The sequence below is a fragment of the Mirounga leonina genome, unplaced genomic scaffold (assembly GCF_011800145.1).
Source record: "Mirounga leonina isolate KUSES-001 unplaced genomic scaffold, KU_Mleo_1.0 Mir_128, whole genome shotgun sequence".
Classification (NCBI taxonomy): domain Eukaryota; kingdom Metazoa; phylum Chordata; class Mammalia; order Carnivora; family Phocidae; genus Mirounga; species Mirounga leonina.
The window spans coordinates 25,801,846-25,821,480 of NW_023270320.1; the positions used below are offsets into that span (position 1 = coordinate 25,801,846).

General features: G+C 41.0%; 1 protein-coding gene across 2 annotated transcripts in view; it reads left to right on the forward strand.

Moving 5' to 3' along the window:
- CENPU (centromere protein U) overlaps nucleotides 1-19,635 on the forward strand; it is a 47,878-nt gene that overhangs the window by 25,286 nt on the left and 2,957 nt on the right. For both annotated transcript variants that reach the window (XM_035004254.1, XM_035004255.1), the window contains exons 7-11: nucleotides 5,683-5,746; nucleotides 6,851-6,959; nucleotides 16,907-16,985; nucleotides 17,212-17,259; nucleotides 18,395-18,456. In XM_035004254.1, the coding sequence (XP_034860145.1) occupies nucleotides 5,683-5,746; nucleotides 6,851-6,959; nucleotides 16,907-16,985; nucleotides 17,212-17,259; nucleotides 18,395-18,456 (362 nt within the window). The remainder of the gene's footprint in view (nucleotides 1-5,682; nucleotides 5,747-6,850; nucleotides 6,960-16,906; nucleotides 16,986-17,211; nucleotides 17,260-18,394; nucleotides 18,457-19,635) is intronic.

Genomic DNA, 19,635 nt, shown 5'->3' on the forward strand with positions numbered 1-19,635 from the left:
AGTGTTCTAGGCTACCATCTTACTGAGTGTTCTAGGCTACCATCTTAATGAGCACACGCCATTTCATTCATGAGTGTGCTGCAGTGTAGTTAATCTCTAACGAATGGTTGCAATTAAAAAAATTTTTAAGTGCTTTCATGAATTTTTTTCTAGCTAAATCTTGGTATACACCCTTGATCATTTCCTTAGGAAAAAAGTGGCTAAGATTTCTGGGTCATAAGCACTCTGTTTTAAATTCTTGACATTTATGATCTTTTGGTCAAGCTCTTAATATATCATTTTATTCACTTGGTTTAATGCTTTGAATAATTCATTCTCATGTCCAAAAAAAGTTTTAAGTTTAATGTGTTTCTGCTGCATCATGTTCCACTTTCCATCTTCCTCACCCAGTAAATATACACCCAGGTGACAATCTAAGTAGGTTCTTATGTGTTCTTCCAGTTTCCTTCTGCCAATATAAACAAATATGGATCTATTTTCTTCTTTTAGTTCCCCTTTCTACACAAATAGAAGCATATTATACATGTTGTTTTGCCTCTTATTGGTCTGTCTTGGTGAACATCCCATGTGAACTTGAATTTGTAGTTGTTTGAGGTATTGTGGGAATGTGCTCTCAGGTCAAGGTGACTGACATGTTCAGATATTCTATCTCCTTTACTGTCTTTTTATAGTGGGGGAATAGTCTACTTGATTACAAAGTGCAGTTTTTGGATGTTTTGTTTTGTTTTTAAAGACCTTATTTTTTGAGAGAGAGTAAGAGAGAAAGAACGAGCAGGGGGAAGGGCGGAGAGAGAGGGAGAAGCAGACTCCCCACTGAGGACCCTGGGATCATGACCTGAGCCGAAGGCAGACGCTTAACCGACTGAGCCACCCAGGTGCCTCAGGTGGTTTTTAATATCCCAATTTTGTGGATTCTCTTTAGTTCTCCGGAGTTTTGCATCATGAATTTTTTAGCTTAGTTCTTTGTTTTCTTAATTTTACACTTAAAAGTTACAAAAATAGTTCAGGAAGTTCCCACATGTTTTTTACCCAGCTTCATCTAATTCTTACTTTTTACATTACCAAAGCACAGTGATTAAAACCAGGACGTTAGGGGCACCTGGATGGCCCAGGCGGTTAAGCGTATTCTGTTTTCTGTTTCTTCCAGTTTTGGTGGCTCTGGCATTCCTCAGCTGATGTCACATCACTTCCTTATCTGTCTTCCATCTTCACATCATCTTCTCCTTTGTGTGTGTCTCATCTCCCTCTGCCTCTCTCACAAAGGATGCTTGTGATGACACTCATGGGCATGGACATATCTTAAGGGGCACCATTCACTACATATGGGCTTCACTAAACGACCTTCCTTCCTCCCTTCCTCTTTCTCTTCCTCCCTCTCTCTTTCTCTTTCTTTATAGTGGGGGTGGGAGAGGGGACAGTGCAGAGGGAGAGAGAGAGAGAGAGAGAATCCCAAGCACACTCCACACCCAGCATGGAGCCTGACATGGGGCTCCATCTCACAACCCTGACATCATGACCTGAGCCCAAATCAAGAGTTGAACACTTAACCGATGGAGTCACCCAGGTGCCCCCTTCACTGCAGATTTTAAAAGCCAGTTTAGTCCGTGAAACTGAAAACAAAGCAATAAAAGTTTATCCAATTTGCAAATCAGAGAGAAAAAGTTTGGAAAAAAAAAAAAAATATATCAGAGAGTCACAGGAACCTGTGTGACAATACCAAGGACCTAAAATATATAATAAGAGTTCTGAGGGGTGCCTGGGTGGCTCAGTTGGTGAAGTGTCTGCCTTCGGCTCAGGTCATGGTCCCAGGATCCTGGGATCGAGCTCCACATCGGCTCCCTGCTCAGCGGGGAGCCTGCTCCTCCCTCTCCCTCTCCCTGCCGCTCCCCTTGCTTATGCGCTCTCTCTCTGTCAAATAAATAATTAAAATCTTAAAAAAAAAAAAAAAAGTTCTGAAAGAAGAGTCAGAATGGGGGTAGAAAAATTGAAATTTAAGAAATAAAATTACTGGAATTTTCCAACTTACGGATCCAAGAAGCTCAGTAAACCCTAAAGCAAGATAAAACCATACTTAAGCATATCATAGTTAAAATGCCAAAAAACAAAGAAAAGCAGAAAATCTTGACAGCAGCCAGAGAAAAGGGACAGAGTAAATATATATGGGAACAATGACAAGTCTCAGAGCTGTCTCACAGAAACAGTGGAGACCAGAAAACAATACAAAGACATACTTAAAGAGCTGAAGAAAAAAGAAATGTCAACCCAGAATTCTACATCCACTGAATACATCCTTTAAAAAAGGGTGAATAAACACATTCAGAAAGCAAATTTGAGAGAATATGTTGCCAGCCCACCTGCATTAAAAGGATGCTGCAGAATGTTCTTTAGGCTGAAGAGAAAAGGTATCAGAAGGAAACTCAGATCTATAGGAAGGAGAAAAGACAACTGGAAAAGAAAAATCAATTAAAAAAAGGAGGGGGGCACCTGGCTGGCTCAGTTGGCAGAGCATGAGACTCTTGACAGGGTTGTGAGTTTGAGCCCTCGCTGGGCGTGGAGCCTACTTAAAGAGAATAAATAAATTTTAAAAAATGAGTGGGTGACAAAAACTACATATTTTTTTTTTCTTCTCATAATTACCTTAAGAAACAGCTGTTTCACACAAAAATGACAACACCATAAGGTTGGGTTTACAATGTATGTAGAAGCAAAACCTGTGTCCAAAGCAGCACAGAGGATGATGGATAAAGAAAATAATGTGGTTATGTAATGAGATTTATGCAGTGGAAGTAGTTAACTCTCAGGAAGTAGGATATGAGGTGGTAACATACTGAATCTAAGTAGATTTTGCTAACTGAAGGATGCATATTTTTAACCCAGGAGCAACCACTCTTAAAAAATTCAGAGGCATAGCTAAGAAGCCAATCGAGGAGAGAAAATGGAATACTGAATTATATTCAGTTAATCCAAAATTAGCAACAGAGGGAAAAAAAAAAAAAACGAAAGGCCAGTGGAAAACAATAAGGAGGATGGTAGACTTGAACCTAATTATACTTAAAATTACATCAAAAGCAAATGGGCTTTTGGAGAGGCAATAGCAGGACGAAATAGATGAGTGGAAAACAAAGAGCAATATGGCTGACTTAAACCTAACCACACCAACAATTACATCCCAAGTAAGTGAACTCAACATTCCAACTCTAACGCAGAGACTGTGGGTAACTCTATGCTACTCTGCAAGAGATACACTTTAAAGACAAAAACAAGAGCATCATGGCCGAGTCAGACGTCCTTTGTGTACCCCCCGCAGCAACAACAGGTGGGCATCCGTCCACAGATAAGTGCCTGTGATGGGAGATGTGGCATTCAGCACCATCGGCCCAGGGACCGAAGTGTCTCGCCAACACCTTTATTTTGGCCCATTGGAACTGATCTCAGACTTCTGCCCCCCAGAACTCTTGGAGAATAAATTTCTGTTTTAAGCCATCAAGTTGGGTAATGTATTGTAGCAGCCACAGGAAACTAAAACATGACCCGGTGACTTCTTAGCTATGTGCTCTTTGGTTCTAGAATTTCCATTTAGGGGTTTTGTTTGTTTGTTTGTTTAATATAGTTTCTCAGCTAAGGTACCCTGGTTTTTTTTAGTCATTAAGACCACCATTTCTTTTTACTTCTTTGGGAAGTAGCTGCTTTATCAAAGTCTTTGTTTGGGGCTAAGTTGGGGTTAGTTTCTCTTGAGTACTTTTTTCTGTTTTGACTATGGGTCCCATTTTTTGTATAACATTTTGAATACTTTTGGATTGTGTATTGGATATTGTTGACGGGTTGTTGAGACTCTGAATTCTGTTATCTTCTTACGAATGTTGACTTTTTATTCTAATTGGTGGCCTGTTTATTGGCTGATCATCTTTAACTTCTGTAAGCTTGGTTTTTATCTTTTGTTAGGGTCAGTTTGTGGAAAGCCGAATGTATTTTCCAAGCAGCTCAAACTCGCTGCGACTGCGACTCAGTGTCTGTTATAATTGTTAACTTTGTAACTTAAGACAGCACACATTTGTATATCCCAATTTCTGGCGGTCAGAGGTCCCTCTTAGCCAAATTCTCTACTCACGGTCCCATAGGGCTGAAATCAAGATGCTAGCCAGGACAGAAATCTCATCCAAGACTCATGATCCTCATCTAATATCATTCAGATTGTTGGTAGAATTTGGTTCTTTGTTTTCTGTCTGGTTGAAGCTGGGAGTCACCATTAGGTCTTAGTCATGCGGCCCTCTCACAATATGGCAGCTAACATCTTCAAAGCCAGAGAATCCCTCGAGTCAGCTACAGTGGAGTCTTCTCTAAGGTAACCTGAGAGAGGGAACAAGTATCCTATCCTATTCACAGGTCCCACCCACACTCAAGGGGGAGGGAGTTCTACAAATCACTGGGGATCATCTTTGAATTCTGCCTACAACCTCCAGTCTCTGTCTTTCTAGTGAATCTGGTCTGAGATGGGTTTTAGGGTTTCTCAGGGTGGGTGTAGAGTAGGCCTTACTCAAGGGTAGTGTTTCTCAATCCTTTTGAATTACAGTCCTGCCTAAAAAGCCTTTTTATTTTATTTTTTTAAAGATTTTTTAAATTTATTTATTAGAGAGCACAAGCAGGAGGCAGAGGGAGAAGCAGGCTTCCCGCGGAGCAGGGAGCCCGATGTGGGGCTCGGTCCCAGGACCCTGGGGTCACGACCCGAGGCCAAGGCAGCCCCTTCACCGACTGAGCCACCCAGGCGCCCCTACTTGCTACATTCTTAATCCTGTGCTAGCCGCTTTCCAGGAAGCTTGACGTAGTCTCATTCTGCACATGCGGAGGACTCAGGACCTTCAGGGCACCCCCACCTGGGCTCCCAGTGCTCATTTCTGAGCAGCCTGCTCCCAGCGCCTCGGCAGAGTAGGAGTCCCGCGCTGCCGGCGGAGTCGTCACTCAGTGTGGGTGCGGAGGGGAGTGGGCATTCCTAGGGCTCCCCTCCTGAGCTTCCCTGCCGCGGGTCCCTGGGGTCCTACACCTAAGTAAAGGAGCCTCCTCCCCAGCCCCATCTGATGGTCGGGTGTGGCCCCAGAGCTCGTTCAGAAGCTCTTCCTTCATCCTAGCTTGGAGCAGAGGGCAGCCTGACTCCACAGGTTATTACCTTAAGTAATAAAAGTTGAACTTTCTCCAAGGCAACCATTGTTTGTTTGTTTGTTTTAATTTTTAAAGATTTTATTTATTTGAGAGAGAGTGCAAAGCAAGCGAGAGAGAGAGAGCGAGAGAGCCAGTGCACGAGCCTGGGAGAGGGGCAGAGGGAGAGGGAGAAGCAGGTTCCCTACTAAGCGGGGAAGCCCCACGCAGGGCTTGATCCCAGGACCCCAGGATCACGACCTGAGCCGAAGGCAGATGCCTAACTGACTGAGCCACCCAGGCGCCCCCAAGGTAACCATTGTTAAAAGCCAACTAAAAGTTTTATTTACTTTTTGAAACCATTTAATTTTTCAATGTCTCTTTATATTAATTTAGATAGTATACGTAATAATTTAGAACTAAATGAGAGTAACAGCCAGAATTGAGAGTGTTTGAAATACCATGATCAGATAACTTACATGTTTTAAGAGAATGAAAACTTTTCCTAAATAAACATCTTTGCTTTTGTTTTTTGTTTTGTTTTTTTTGTAGAAAACTCAGAGAAAGGTGTTTTGTGGCAAAAGGAAGAAATCAGGAAGTGAAGCCATAGACTCAGGTACAAAATAGTGTTTTATACTTTGTCAAGCATTCAGGAATTTTATTTTAAAAACTTTGTTGTTGTTAAAGTAGTAAATTGTAAGTATATAAAATTGCTACTTTGAAAAGCTAAAAATTTATGATTTTGTAGTAACTGATTTTTACAACATATGTCATGAAAATTTTCAACCTACAACGAAGGTGAATCTTACAATATATATTTATACTCCCAGATTTTACTGTTATACCTGCTTTATCACCTTAATTTTTCATCACACAATGTTGAAACAGTGTTGAACACATCACATAGTTTTACCTTGAATAAGGCTTTTTTTTTTTTTCCACTTGGCATAACTTTTTTGAGATTCATCCACATTGTTCTGCATTTTTATTGATACAAATAAAAGTTTATTGAAAAATGGGAGGAAAATAAAGCATTTTCTCTCCTTCCTCTTTCATTTCCTTTTAAGGAATATATTTTAATTATTTTAAGATAATCTTTTAAAAGATAAGTCATATATGTTTAGAAACATTTGGAAAGTATAGAAAGGAAGATAAAATCACCTACGAATCCCATCACCCAAAAAAGAGCCACCCTGCTTTTTGGTATATACTCTTCTATCCTTTTACCGACACTGCTCACCCCGAATAGGATCCTATCCTTATCATTAGGTATTCTGCAACCCCCTCTTACTGAATGCTTGACCTTTCATCCACATTACTGAGACTAAATCAGCACAGTGGGGAATCTCTGTGTGGCCTATTAGGTAGATTAAAATTAAGAAACTATAACAAAGAAGAGCTCGTGACCAGTAAGTAGTATTGGGTAGCAGCAGACTATGCAGTAAAGGTAGAGCTGGTAGTTGTGAGTCAGCGGTACTTCAGGCTGTGTTGGTAGAAACGGGAGAACCAAGGAGATGGCACTTAGTGAGCATATAGACGGGGATTTGTGAGATTGGCCTGGCCTGGGGAGAAGTGAGTCCTGTCTCCTCCCATGTGCCTCTTCAACCATAGCTATTTTTGGCAATTTGGTGGGGCAGTTTTTGTTGTAGGCTTTCAGAACCCTGGGCCTAGAGCCAAAATATAATCAGTATATTCAATGGAATTTCTCGTAATATTCTAGATATTTCCGCCTCTGTACATATTTGGTGTCTGAAAGGAAAGAAAGCCAGTGACATCGCGGAGTTAGATGTCGTTTTGTCTGCATTTGAGAAAACCATCCTAGAGTATAAGTAAGTCTTCTGATGTTGTGATATATGCACCCAGTGAATTTTCCTCGAAGCACCACTTTTGCTCATCCTGTGGCTCTTGGTGTATTTTCATCGTCTAGTTTACCTGTTTTTACATTTCCATTATAATTTTTTCTTTAATCCTGTGAATTATTTAGTAGTATGTTTTGGTATGTCCAAATATGTGACTTTTTAATTTATATTTTTGTATTAACCTTGTGTCTTACATATGTCCTGATCAAATTTGATAGACTCGTGATATTTTTTGTAATTTTTTAAAATTTCTTTATGGCCTAGCACATAATCTGTAGGGAATCTAATTATTGGATCTCTGTAGAATCAGTATTATTTTTCCTGATTCTCTTATCAATTTATGCTGTATATATTTAGAGACTATTCTGTTAGTACATCATGTTTAAAATTGCTCTGTCGGGGCTCCTGGGTGGCTCAGTCGTTAAGCGTCTGCCCTTGGCTCAGGTCATGGTCCCAGGGTCCTGGGATCAAGCCCTGCATCGGGCTCCCTGCTCAGCGGGAAGCCTGCTTCTCCCTCTCCCACTCCCCCTGCTTGTGTTCCCTCTCTCGCTGTGTCTCTCTCTGTCAAATAAAATCTTTAAAAATTAAATAAATAAATAAATAAAATCGCTCTGTCTTGTAGACTGAACACTTTATCCTTCTGTAGTACCCTCTCCATTCCTAAAAATGCGTCTTTTGGTCTTAAAATCTGTTTCATCTGATGCTAGTATTGTGTCACTAGATTTCTTTTGCTAGCATTTGCTAGAACTTACATTCTTTTTACTTCCTTTTATTTCTAGCCTTTGACCTTAAAAATTTTCTTATAATAAATAGTAAAATTTAGCGGCGCCTGGGTGGCTCAGTTGGTTGAGCGTCTGCCTTCGGCTCAGGTCATGATCCCCAGGGCCTGGCATCAAGCCCTGCATTGGGCTCTCTACTCAGTGGAGAGTCTACTTCTTCCTCTCCCTCTGCCCCTCGTGCTCTCACTCTCTTTCTCTCTCTCAAATAAATAAATGAAATCTTAAAAGAAATAGTAAAATTTAAATCCAGTATGTCCATCTTTGTTGACCTCAGTCCATTTACATTTATTATAATTACCAATATATTTGGAAGAACGTGTTGATACATTGTTTTTACGTCTTTAGATCTCTTTTGTTCTACTTTGGTGTTTTTAATTATAACTTCGTTAAAAAATAGAATTTTTAACTCCATTAATAAGCTCTCTTAACTCTTGGTCCCCTCTCTCTTTACCCCTACCCCAGAGATTTTTAATTCTGGGGCACATAAATTTTTTCTCTTTTTTAGACAGCAACAACACTTATTAAGGTATTTATCTGATCACCTTTATTTCATACATTTCTTACAACAATCTCTGGTAATGTATCTTTTCTTATTTGTTTCATCCCAACACTGTTGAGTGTGGCTCTTTATGTTGTAAAATTTCTAAATCCTTTGGATTATTTTGGTCATGACATTGAATTTGAATAACAGTTTAGCTGGATATAGTATTCTAGGTTCTAAATCATTTCCTTAAATACTTAGGAATCACTGTTCCTTTGTCTTCTTTTGCATCTAGTGTTGATGTGGAAAATTTGGTATCTGTCGAAGTCTTATTTATATGTGATCTGCTCTTTCTCTCTAAACTTTTAGAATATTTTGTCTGTGATATCCTTTAATTTCACTATATTGGGTCTGACTTTTCTAGTCTAAGGTGGTTTTTTAATTCCAAAATTAAAAATATTTTTGTTCTAATGTTATATCCTTGTCCTCTGCTCTGTTTTTCTAGATTTCCTCAGTCTAGAAACTAGAAGTTTGCTAACTTATTTCTCTGATATATCCATTATGCCATTTATCCCATCTCCTGAGTTCTGTATGTAGCCATATGACTTTTTGTCTAATATTTCTATTTGGTTCCTTTTATGTCATGTTTTCTGTTGCTACTGTCCTCTTTAGAATATTTATTAGGTTTATTTCAAAATACTGGGTCATCTATTACGAAATACCTGCTTCTCTTAGGATTTCTGATCAAATAGTTTGCTTTCTCTTTGATATAGTTGTGTTCCTCCAGTGTGTTGTTACCCCAGCCTATGAGCTCATTTACCCCCGTCTGTCAGCTTCTTTGTCAGACAGACAGTGTATATAAGGGAAGATCAAGCCTGATTCACATCCATTCCCAGGAGTACGAGGGATGGGGGCGGATAAGGCCTAGGGTGGGAAGCCTCAGTCACTTATTCCACAAAGTAACCTGTCAGGTCAGGACTTAACCTTAACCCTCCAGAGATAAGTAGCGGTTAAGAGCTGCTACACTCCTTAGATTATCGTTCTCCAGCCCCGGGGGTTTGGCAGGGGAAGGCGGAGGAGAAAGCTCCCAAAGGTAGTCTCCATGTTTCTCTCCAGACCCCCAAGCACAGCCCAGGTAATTTTACTCTTACAGTCACAGGGACAGAGGTCTAAGTGGCTGCAGCTGTGAGGCAGGCACAGCTGTAAGAATCATGCTGGGGAAGAAGCAGAGGCCAACCTTGACCTGTCCTTTCCTGTCCCGGGCCACAGCCCCTGCCCTTCTCACCTGTCATGCTAACTCATCATCATCTTTGTGGGAATTGTCTGTTCTTCTGTACTCTATGTTTTTATTTGGTTGGTTGGGGTTTTTTTTTTTGGTACTGTATGTTCTAAAGCCAGTTTGCTATTAAAATTGGTACAGAAGGTCTCTTACTATAGACCATCTCTTGACTGTGTTACCCTTTTCCCATTCATAAATCTCTTCAAAAGGAAGAAAAGACTTAGATTTCTGACGTTTGCGCAAAATGGCAGTATCTTGCCTTTTAGCATAGTGTTCTTGATATAAGAAATGATTTAGAAGAGGTATAGTGTTTTTGTTAGCCTTTTTTTTTTTTAATAGGCCCCATGCCCAATGTGGGACTTGAACTCACGACCCTGAGATGAAGAGTTGCATGCACTAGCGACTGAGCCAGCCAGGCACTCCATAGACTTAAAATTATACCCTTGTGTTTTTGTCATACCCCATGATTCTGGTAGAATCTCTGGTCTTGTTTTATTTTCTTAAAGTATTCTCAACCACATGAAAAGTTTTGTTCTTTCAAAATCAAATTAACTATTGAAGGGTGTGCTATTTTTATTTTTATTTTATTTTTTTAAAGATTTTATTTATTTGACACAGAGAGAGAGAGAGAGAGAACAAGTAGGCAGAGAGGCCGGCAGAGGGAGAGGGAGAAGCAGGCTTCCTGCGGAGCAGGGAGCCCGATACGGGGCTCGATCCCAGGACCCCAGGATCATGACCTGAGCCGAAGGCAGCCGCTTAACCAACTGAGCCACCCAGGCGCCCCGAAGGGTGTGCTATTTTTAATACACTGTATCTGGAACTCACCACCTGAATAATTTGTTAAACTTACAGATTGTAAGTAGTTTACCAATGTATATATAAGTAGGGAAGTATGCCATGAAATGCAAACATTACAAACAGGCTATTTTATAACTGATTCAATTAGTTATTTGTAGGGAATTGACCAAATTTTTAAGATACTAGAATTTGAAAAAGTTGTGTCTGGCTATCGTATGTAGACCACCACCATTTTGGTTGGTATAGTCTACCAGTTTATCATCATTGTAAGCCATATGCAGAAAGACCTAATCAGTTTTCCTAATTTTTTATGTGTTTTTAACATCTTAAAATCATGATTTCATATTTATATTAGAAATACCTTTATTAGATAGAGCTGATATATTTTTTAATTGTGAATTTTTATTTTTTATTTTTAAAATTTATTTAAAATTTTTTAGTTTTTATTTTATTTATCTTATTTATTTTGTATTTATTTTTAAATGTGCATTTATATGCCATAAAATTTACCATCTTAACCATTTTTAAGTATACATTTCAGTAGTGTTAAGTACTTGGTTTGCTTTCTCAAGATTGTTTTGGCTATTTGGTGTCCTTTGATATTACATATGAAGTTTAGGATTTTTTTTTTTTCTATTTCTGCAAAAAATGCTATTGGGAATTTGGTAGTTATTGCATTGTATCTATAGACTGCTTTAGGTAGTATGGACATTTTAATAGTATTAAGCCTTCCAGTCCATGAACTTGGGATGTTTTTCCTTTTATTTGTATCTCCCAATTTCTTTCAACAATGTTTTTACAGTTTTCAATGTATATTTTACCTCCTTGGTTAAGTTTATTTCTGAGGTTTTTTTGTTTTTTTTTTTTTTGATGCTATTGTAAATGGGATTGTTAATTACTTTTTTGGATTGTTCATTGTTAGTATATAGAAATGCAACTGTTCTCTGTGTGTTTTTTGTATCCTGCAATCTTGCTGAATTTGTTTATTCTAACAGTTTTTGTGTGTGTATGGAATCTTCAGGATTTTCTACACATAAAATCATGTCCTCTGTGACAGAGGTAACTTACTTCTTCCTTTCCAATTTGGATACCGTATAGTTATTTTTCTTATCTAATTGCTTTGGCTAGTATTCCCAGTACTGTGTTGAATAGAAATGGCAAGTGAGGCATCCCCACTTTGTTCCTGATCTGAGAGCAATAGCTTTTAACTTTTCACCTTTGATTATGATGTTAGCTGTAGGCTTTTCATGTATGGCCTTTATATTGATGTAATTTCCTTCTATTCATAGTTTGTTGAGAGTTTTTATCATGAAATGGTGTTGGATTTTGTCAAATGCTTTTTCCTTTATCAGTTGAGATGATCATGTGGCTTTTGTCCTTCATTCTGTTATTGTGTGTTACACTGATTGTAGTTTGTATGCTGAATTATCCTTGCATTCCAGAAATCCACTTTCTTGTGATATATAATCATTTAAATGTGTTGTTGAATTTCCTTTTTGAGTATTTTGTTGGGGAGTTTTGTATCAATAAGGATATTGGTCTCTCGTTTTCTTTTCTTGTAGTATCTTTGTCTGATTTTGATAAGGGTAATACCAGCCTCATAAAATAAGTTTGGAAATGTTTCCCCACCACCCTACTCCCGGCACTCTTAAATTTCTTGGAAGAGTTTGAGAGGGATTGTTTATTCTTCTTGAAATATTTGGTAGAATTCTCCAGTGAAACCATCTGGTTTCACTGGGTCTTAAATGGGAGGTTTTTGATCAGTTATTCAGTCTACTTTTATGAACTGTAGGTTTGAACATATTTTTTATTTCTTCCTGATTCAATCTTGGCAGGTTTTATGTTCTTAGAATTTCTGCATTTCATCAAGTTTACCCAATTTGTGGGCTTACAATTGTTCACAGCAGTCTCTTAAGAGCCCTTTTACCTCTGTGGCATCAATTGTAATGCCTGTTCTTTCATTTTTTGAGTCTTTTCTCTTTTTTTCTTTGTCTAAGGATTGGTCAGTTTTGTTGATCTTTTCAAAAAACCCTTAGGTTCATTAATTTTTTCCTGTTTCTCATTTCATTTATTTCTGCTCTAATCTTTACTGTTCCTTCATTATGCTATCGTTGAGTTTGATCTTTTTCTAGTTCCTTGAGGTGTAAAGTTAGGTTGTTGATTTGAAGTATTTCTTCTTTTTTTTTTTAATGTAGGTATTTATTGCTATCAAATTCTCTTAGAACTGCTTTTGCTGCATCTCATAAGTGTTGGTACATTTTGTTTTTGTTTGTTCCAAGATATTTTCTAATTTCCCTTGTTATTTCTTGTTTGAACGATTGGTAGTCGAAGAGTGTGTTGTTTAATTTCCACATTTTGTGAGTTTTCTGGGTTTCCTTTTGCTGTTGATTTCTAGTTCCACTGTGGCCTGAAAAGATACTCAGTATGATTTCAGTCGTATTAAGTTAGTTAAGACTTATTTTGTCACCTAACATGGGATCTGTCTTGGAGAATATTCCGTGTGCATTTCAGAAGAATGTGGATTCTGTTATTGGGTGGAATGTTCTGTGTAGGTTTATTAGATCCAGTTGGTTTATAGTTTTGTTCAAATCCTGTTTCCTTACTGAGCTGTTGTCTGGTTGCTGTCTGGTACTGAAAGCGAGGTATTGAAGTCATCTACTCTTACTGTGTTACTGCCTGCTTTCCCCTTCAATCCTGTTAATTCAGAATCCTGTTAATTCAATGAATTGCTCCAGTGTTGGGTGCACATGTAACTTTTATTTCTTTCTGGTGAATTGACCCTTTTATCATTACATAATATCCTTCTTTTGTGACTATTTTTGAATTAGTCTGTTTTGTCTGATGTAGGTATGGTCACCATTGCTCTCTTTTGGTTACCATTTGCTGGAGTATCTTTTTCACATTCAGCCTGTGTATTTCCTTATACCTAACTAAAATGAGTCTCTTGTAGACAGCATGTAGTTGGATCTTTGTTTTTAAATCCAATCAGCCACTCTGATGTCTTTTGATTGGGGAATTCCTGATAGTGACAGACTTAATACTGAAGTCTATTGTTTTCTCTAAGTCTTATAGTTATTTTGTCCTTCTTTTCGTCTCTTGTCACCTTCCTTTGTGTTTCGTTGATTTTTTTTTTTTTTTTTGTAGTGGCATGTCTTGATTCTCTATTCTTTTGTGCTTCTATAGATTTTGTGTGTGCATGTGTGCTTACAGTGGGGATGACATAAATCATAGCAGTCTGCTTTAAAATGTTAACTTGACTTCAATCACCTACAAAGGCTCTACTCCTTTGTCTTCCTCCCCCACCGTATGGGGATAACACTTTGTTATTGATGTCACAGATTTCACCTTTGTATATTGTTACCATTGACACAGTTTCATAGTTATTTTTTATGCTTTTATCTTTTAAATTCTGTATCAGTATGAAAAGTGATTTATGCATCACTATCACAGTATTATGGGGTTCTGTATTCATCTGTATATTTGCCTTTACCAGAGACCTTTATATTTTCATATGTCTTTGTGTTATTGTCTAGTGTCCTTTTGTTTCAACTTGAAGGACTCCTTTTAGTAATTCTTATAAGGCAGGTCTGGTGATGATGAACCCAGCCTTTGTTTATCTGGGAAAGTCTTTATTTCTCCTTGATTTTGGAAGGATAATTCTGCCAGGTATAGTATTCTTGGATGGCACTTTTTTTCTTTCAGTGCTTTGTATAGATCATCCCACCCTTCTGTCCTGTAATGTCTCTGCTGAGAATGACAATGACTGACAATGTTATGGGAGTTCCCTTGTATATGACAAGTTGCTTTTCTCTTGCTACCTTCTATTTTTGCCTTTGAATTTGGACAGTTTGAATATAATGTGTGTCAGTGTGGGCCTCTCTGGGTTCCTCTTAGCTGAGGTCTTTTGAGCTTTCTGAATTTGGGTGTCCATTTCCATCCTCAGATTTGGGAAGTTTGGGGCCATTATTTCTTCAAAAAAGTTCCTTGCTCCTTCTCTCCCTCCTCTTTGGGGATACCCATAACACACATAATGGTGTATCGAATGGTTCCCATAAGTCCCATACACTGTTCTCCACTTCATTCTTTTTTTTATTTTTTTCCGATTTGATAATTTCAAATGACTCATTCTTGAGTTTGCCGTTTCTTTTCTCTGCTTGATCAAATCTGCTGTGAACCCATCTAGTGAATTTTTCAATTGTCATTGTACTATTCAGCTCCAGATTTTGATTCTTTTTATAAGTTCTATGTTGATATTTTCCTTTTGTTCATGCATCATTTTCCTGATGTAGTTTTAGTTATTCATCTGTGTTTTCTTATAACACATTGAGCTTCATTAAGATGATTATTTTTGAGTTCTTTGTTAGCCAATTCACAGGTCTCCATTTCTTTATTAGGGTCTATTTCTGGGGATTTTTTCCCCCACTTGATTGAGTTATGTTTTCTTGTTTCTTCTAGTGCCTTGTTATTTTTTGCTGTGTTTTGTACATTTAAAAAGCAGCCACCCCTCCCCATCTTTACACTGGATTTGTACAGGGGAAGACCTTTGCCAATCAACCTGGGTGGTCCCTCCGTGCTTTTCTGGGGATGTATCTTCTTTGGGCTTGTGCATGTGATTCCCCAACTAGAGAGGTTTGTTTCTTTCTTTTTTAGGGATTTGTAATCTCTAAAGACTAGAGCTCCCTCTGGTGTCTCTCTGTGGTACTGTGGGTTCTCTCGTGCTGCGACAAGCTGCTGAACTCCTTTTTCATCTCTCTGACCAAAGGCATCCAAACTATTTCAGTTCCCACCATTGCTGTACTTCGGGTGACACAGAAACCATTCCAAACGTTGGATAACCTTCTACTCTTCTCTTTCCCTCCCAAGGGAGAAGGTGCGAGCTGGGCTATTTGTCCCGATCCCCTGTGGGTAGCATTGCAGCTTCTGTTACTACAGCAGTCGCTGAACTCTTGTCTCCATGGCAACCAGGCATCCCACGTATGCCGCTTCCGTTAGCATTCCAGATCAGGCACGGTGGAAGGGAGTTCCTGGGGCAGCCCCCTGAAAAGCCAGAACCTTGGACACACGTTCCACTCTTTCTTTCCCAAGGGAGAAACCATGTGCAGAGCTTCTTGAGTGAACCAAGCTGTGCTGGCTTGGGAGATGGGCTGTCCAAGTTGATATGAAACCGCTTTTCTTACCTATTTCAGTAGGACTGTTTCTGACTCTGAACTTGCCTGCAACTTCTTAATTGGTTTCTGGGATTCGGACAAGGCCTTTTGGGATGTAATATAGTGGTTAGGTTGGCTTCCCTGTGCAGGGAATCTGGCCTGGGGCTTCCTATTCCACTATCTTGCTGATGTCACTAGAAATACCTTCTAACACTCTTTTTTGATAAGACCTTTTACAAAGATCTGTATTCGAAAGTACAGGCCTTCTCTTGTGTTATGCTTAGCTCGGTCCCCTTCTCCTGAGTGACTTTTCTTGCTCATGGATTTCCCCCCCAAGAAACCATTTTCTAATTACCTGTCACTTCTACAAAATATTTATTACTTTCGATTAAAAGGTATCCTAGGGCGCCGAGGCTGAGTAGGGGGTTAGCTGCTGTCCTGGAAGGTGGCGGCCGCCGCTGCACACCAGGGGTCTGCCATGCGGCCCTGACTGCGCCAGACTGGGAGCCTTCGGCCCTCTTCTGATGACCGGGACCGGAACCAGTTTGTTAGGGTCAGCTTTGTCAGGTTTTGAAGAACTGGGCTTGTGGCTGCTTCAGTCCAGCTGGCTTCTCCATGCTTGTTGGCTAGTCCAGGTGTGTTACATAAGTAATCCTGCAGCTGTTGGCAGGCGGGGGCGCTGAAGTCTGCTGCTCGTCGGATCAGGTGGCAGGAAAGGACGGGGACTGGCTGTACACCTTTCTACGTCGCTTGCCTTCACCTGTGGACATAGCCAGTGGCAGGGAGTGAAGCTGACCACATACCTGAAGGTTTAGGGGAACATATTTCCTGTTCCTTCTCTTTTGTTGAGGCTGTTTCCAGTATTTTTTTTTTTTAAGATTTTATTTATTTATTTATTAGAGAGCGAGCGAGAAACAGCATGAGCGGGGAGAGGGTCAGAGGGAGAAGTAGGCTCCCCGCTGAGCCGGGAGCCCGATGTGGGACTCAACTCGATCCCAGGACTCCGGAATCATGACCCGAGCCGAAGGCACCCACTCAACCAACTGAGCCACCCAGGCGCCCTCCAGTATTTTTTTTTTTTTTTAAAGATTTATTTATTTGAGAGAGAGCGAGCTTGAGCCCAGGTGGGGGACAGAGGGAGAGAAAAGTAGTCTCCCCACTGAGCAGGGAGCCTGATGACAGGACTCGATCCCAGGACCCCAGGACCCCAGGAGATCAGGACCTGAGTAGAAGGCAGCCGCTTAACCGACTGAGCCACCCAGGCGCCCCCTAGTATATTTTTTAAGCCTGAAAAATATCTCTAGCCCTGCCATCTTAGATATTCAAAATGGGTGTATGCCAAATCATGGTTTGTTGATGTGCTAAGCAAATGAAACACACCTTTCAAAATCCTTTATACGATACCTAGTTTGATCTTTTTTTTCTTGCTATAGACAAAAAGTAGAATCTAAAATTTGTAAGGAAGCCATCAAAAAATTTCATTCTAATATGAAAGAAGAACTCATCAAAATGGTAAGTTCCTTGACATAAATTTGTTGGTCTAAATTTGGTTTGCTTATCCTGACGCAGTGTATGGCTATCTTAGAAAAGATTGCCTTTGCTGGCAACATGGGAAAGGGCTCATTAGAACTGTTTGTGTTTCACAGGTTGTTTTTCAACTCAATGCAATATATTGTGAGTTAATAAACATTTTAATTTTGGAAAATGCACACAAATATTTATTTTTTCTTTTGTGCAGCTTAAAGAAGTCCAGATGTCAAAAACTCTGAAAAGGAAGAACACAAAGGTAAATGACATGTGTTATTAGAAGCATACCCAGTGCAGAGCTAAGTAACACCCTGACGCTGGGTTTCAGGACCTCCGCTTTGTCGAAGTTGTTTTTTCTTAGTCAGGCTTTTATTTGGTTGGTCTTGTGGTTGTGTACTATTAATGCATGCTAAGGGATGGGGATCCCAACCAGCCTAAAAAGGCTATCAAGCCCCAAATAACCACTTCCATGCTATTAAGTAACTAATAACTCTATAAGTAACATATATTTATGGCTTTTGTGGCTGTCAAAGAGTAAGACCTTTTAGAATAAAGAACTGTCCCATGTCTCAAGGGGCAGCCCAGGAAGAATACTGCATTAAGGGCGAGGCGACCTCATTTCTTGTCCTGGTTCTGCTACTTTGATGTTTTCCCACCTTCTTGGAAACTGTACCACTGGGATACGTGAGGAGAAACGAGCCAGTGAGTGCCGGGCCTTACTTCCCCATCAGTGTATGGGTGGACCAGATGACCTCTGAGCTCCACACTTGCAGGAATCCAGGAATGGAAGAGCAGCTCCCCCTCCACATTTATAGTAGAAATGGAGGTGAAAGACATATATTTTCGTTTCAGCGATTACAGGCCGCCTTTGCTGTTTTTTTTTTTTCTTCAGTTTTATTGTCCTACTGGTCAACCCTGCATTGCTTACAAGGGAACGGTCTGAATGTCCAGCCGTGGAATAGTCTGGTAGTCCCTAAAAGTGATGGCTGAGATAACTTGTTATGTGGAAATACTCTTTTAAAATACGGATTGGATCAGGGCACTCTCCTGCTTCAGTATTTTCCTAGCGTGCCTGCATAAAATCCCAGCTCCTTACTTGATTGCTCACAGGGTTGTAAAGACCTGGCCCCTGCTTCCTCTTCAGAGTTGTCCTGGAGGAAATGCCCCTGCTGTTCCCATTCTTCAGTGTCCCCTGTCCTTTCCCTTGGCAGCACGCCTCACGAGTTGTGGTTATGTCAGGTCTGTGTGCAGCGCCGGTCTTCCCTTTAGACCACAGTTCCGTGTGGGGGACAATGGAGTCTCTTTCCCACGCCATTTCTAACACCTGGTACGGGGTAGCTAGCAGTGCTCGGACATTTAAGGCGTTATTGTAACAAATTATTTTATTACTTTAGATTATTTCAGATATTGAAAAGAAAAGGCAACGTTTGCTTGAACTCCAGGATGAACTGCTTTGGTAAGATGATGTGTCAGACTCCTCTGAGAACCTACCTGGAAGGACTTAATTACAGTACATCGTGTGGGCCTGCTAACCTCTGCTGTATTGTAGCGCAGTCCCAGGTTTTCTTCGTGCCTGCAAACTCAGTGAAGGTGGTCGTGCTGCCGAGTTGGAGCTTTTGGCAAAGGAGAAGTCAGCACCGGGCTCTCTGCCATCAGATCTCTCAACTCCGGCCTCCGAGGCAGCCCAGTTAGAGACTCCGTGCACAGACTCTGGGACGAGATGCCTGGCCTTGACCACAGGGCCGGCCACTTACCGGCTGTGCACCCTCGGGCGGGCTAGTTATCCCCCCAGGGCCTCGGTTCCTCATTTGTAACCGAGCACAAGACCCACCCCTCCCCGGGTGCTGGGAGGATTACATGCCTGAACAGACACAAAGCGCCTCACGGTCGCTGGCCTTCAGTTGGTGCTGTGTGCTACCGGTTCTTGGGAACGGGATCACTGGCCCGGCGCTCGTGTGAACGCGCTCCTGCGTGCGGGGCTGGGAGAGGGGCCAGGGCGCCGGGAGCACAGAGGGGTTGTGGGGGGCCTTCCGTGCGGCCAGGACGACGGTGCGAGCTGAGGGGCAGGGAGGCAGGTCCACTCTGTGCTCCGAGCTGTTGCAAAACAGGGCGAGACAGTGCAATTACCAGAAAAGACCGCCTGTAAGTACAGTGCCGAGTCTGAAGAGGCCAGAAAGGCTCGGAAGAGGGCGAGCTCCCCATGCGGCTGTGGCGCAGCGCTGGCCCGGGGCAGAGCGGGGCAAAGCGGGGCAGAGCGGGGCAGAGCTCCCCGGGCTCCGGCCTAAGGAAAACGTTCGGACGAGCTTCCCGGGTATGCTGCGCGCTGGCCTACACGCTTTATATATGCGCTCCTTGTCCTCATAGTCCTGGGAGGGGGGGTCATGTGCCTGCTTTGTCAGAATCGGGCATTTTATCTGTTTATTTTTTTTTTTTAAAGATTTTATTCATTTGAGAGAGAATGAGATAGAGAGAGCACGAGAGGGAAGAGGGCAGAGGGAGAAGCAGACCCCCCACCGAGCAGGGAGCCCGATGCGGGACTCAATCCCGGGACTCCAGGATCATGACCTGAGCCGAAGGCGGTCGCTTAACCGACTGAGCCACCCAGGCGCCCAGAATCGGGCATTTTAAAGACCAG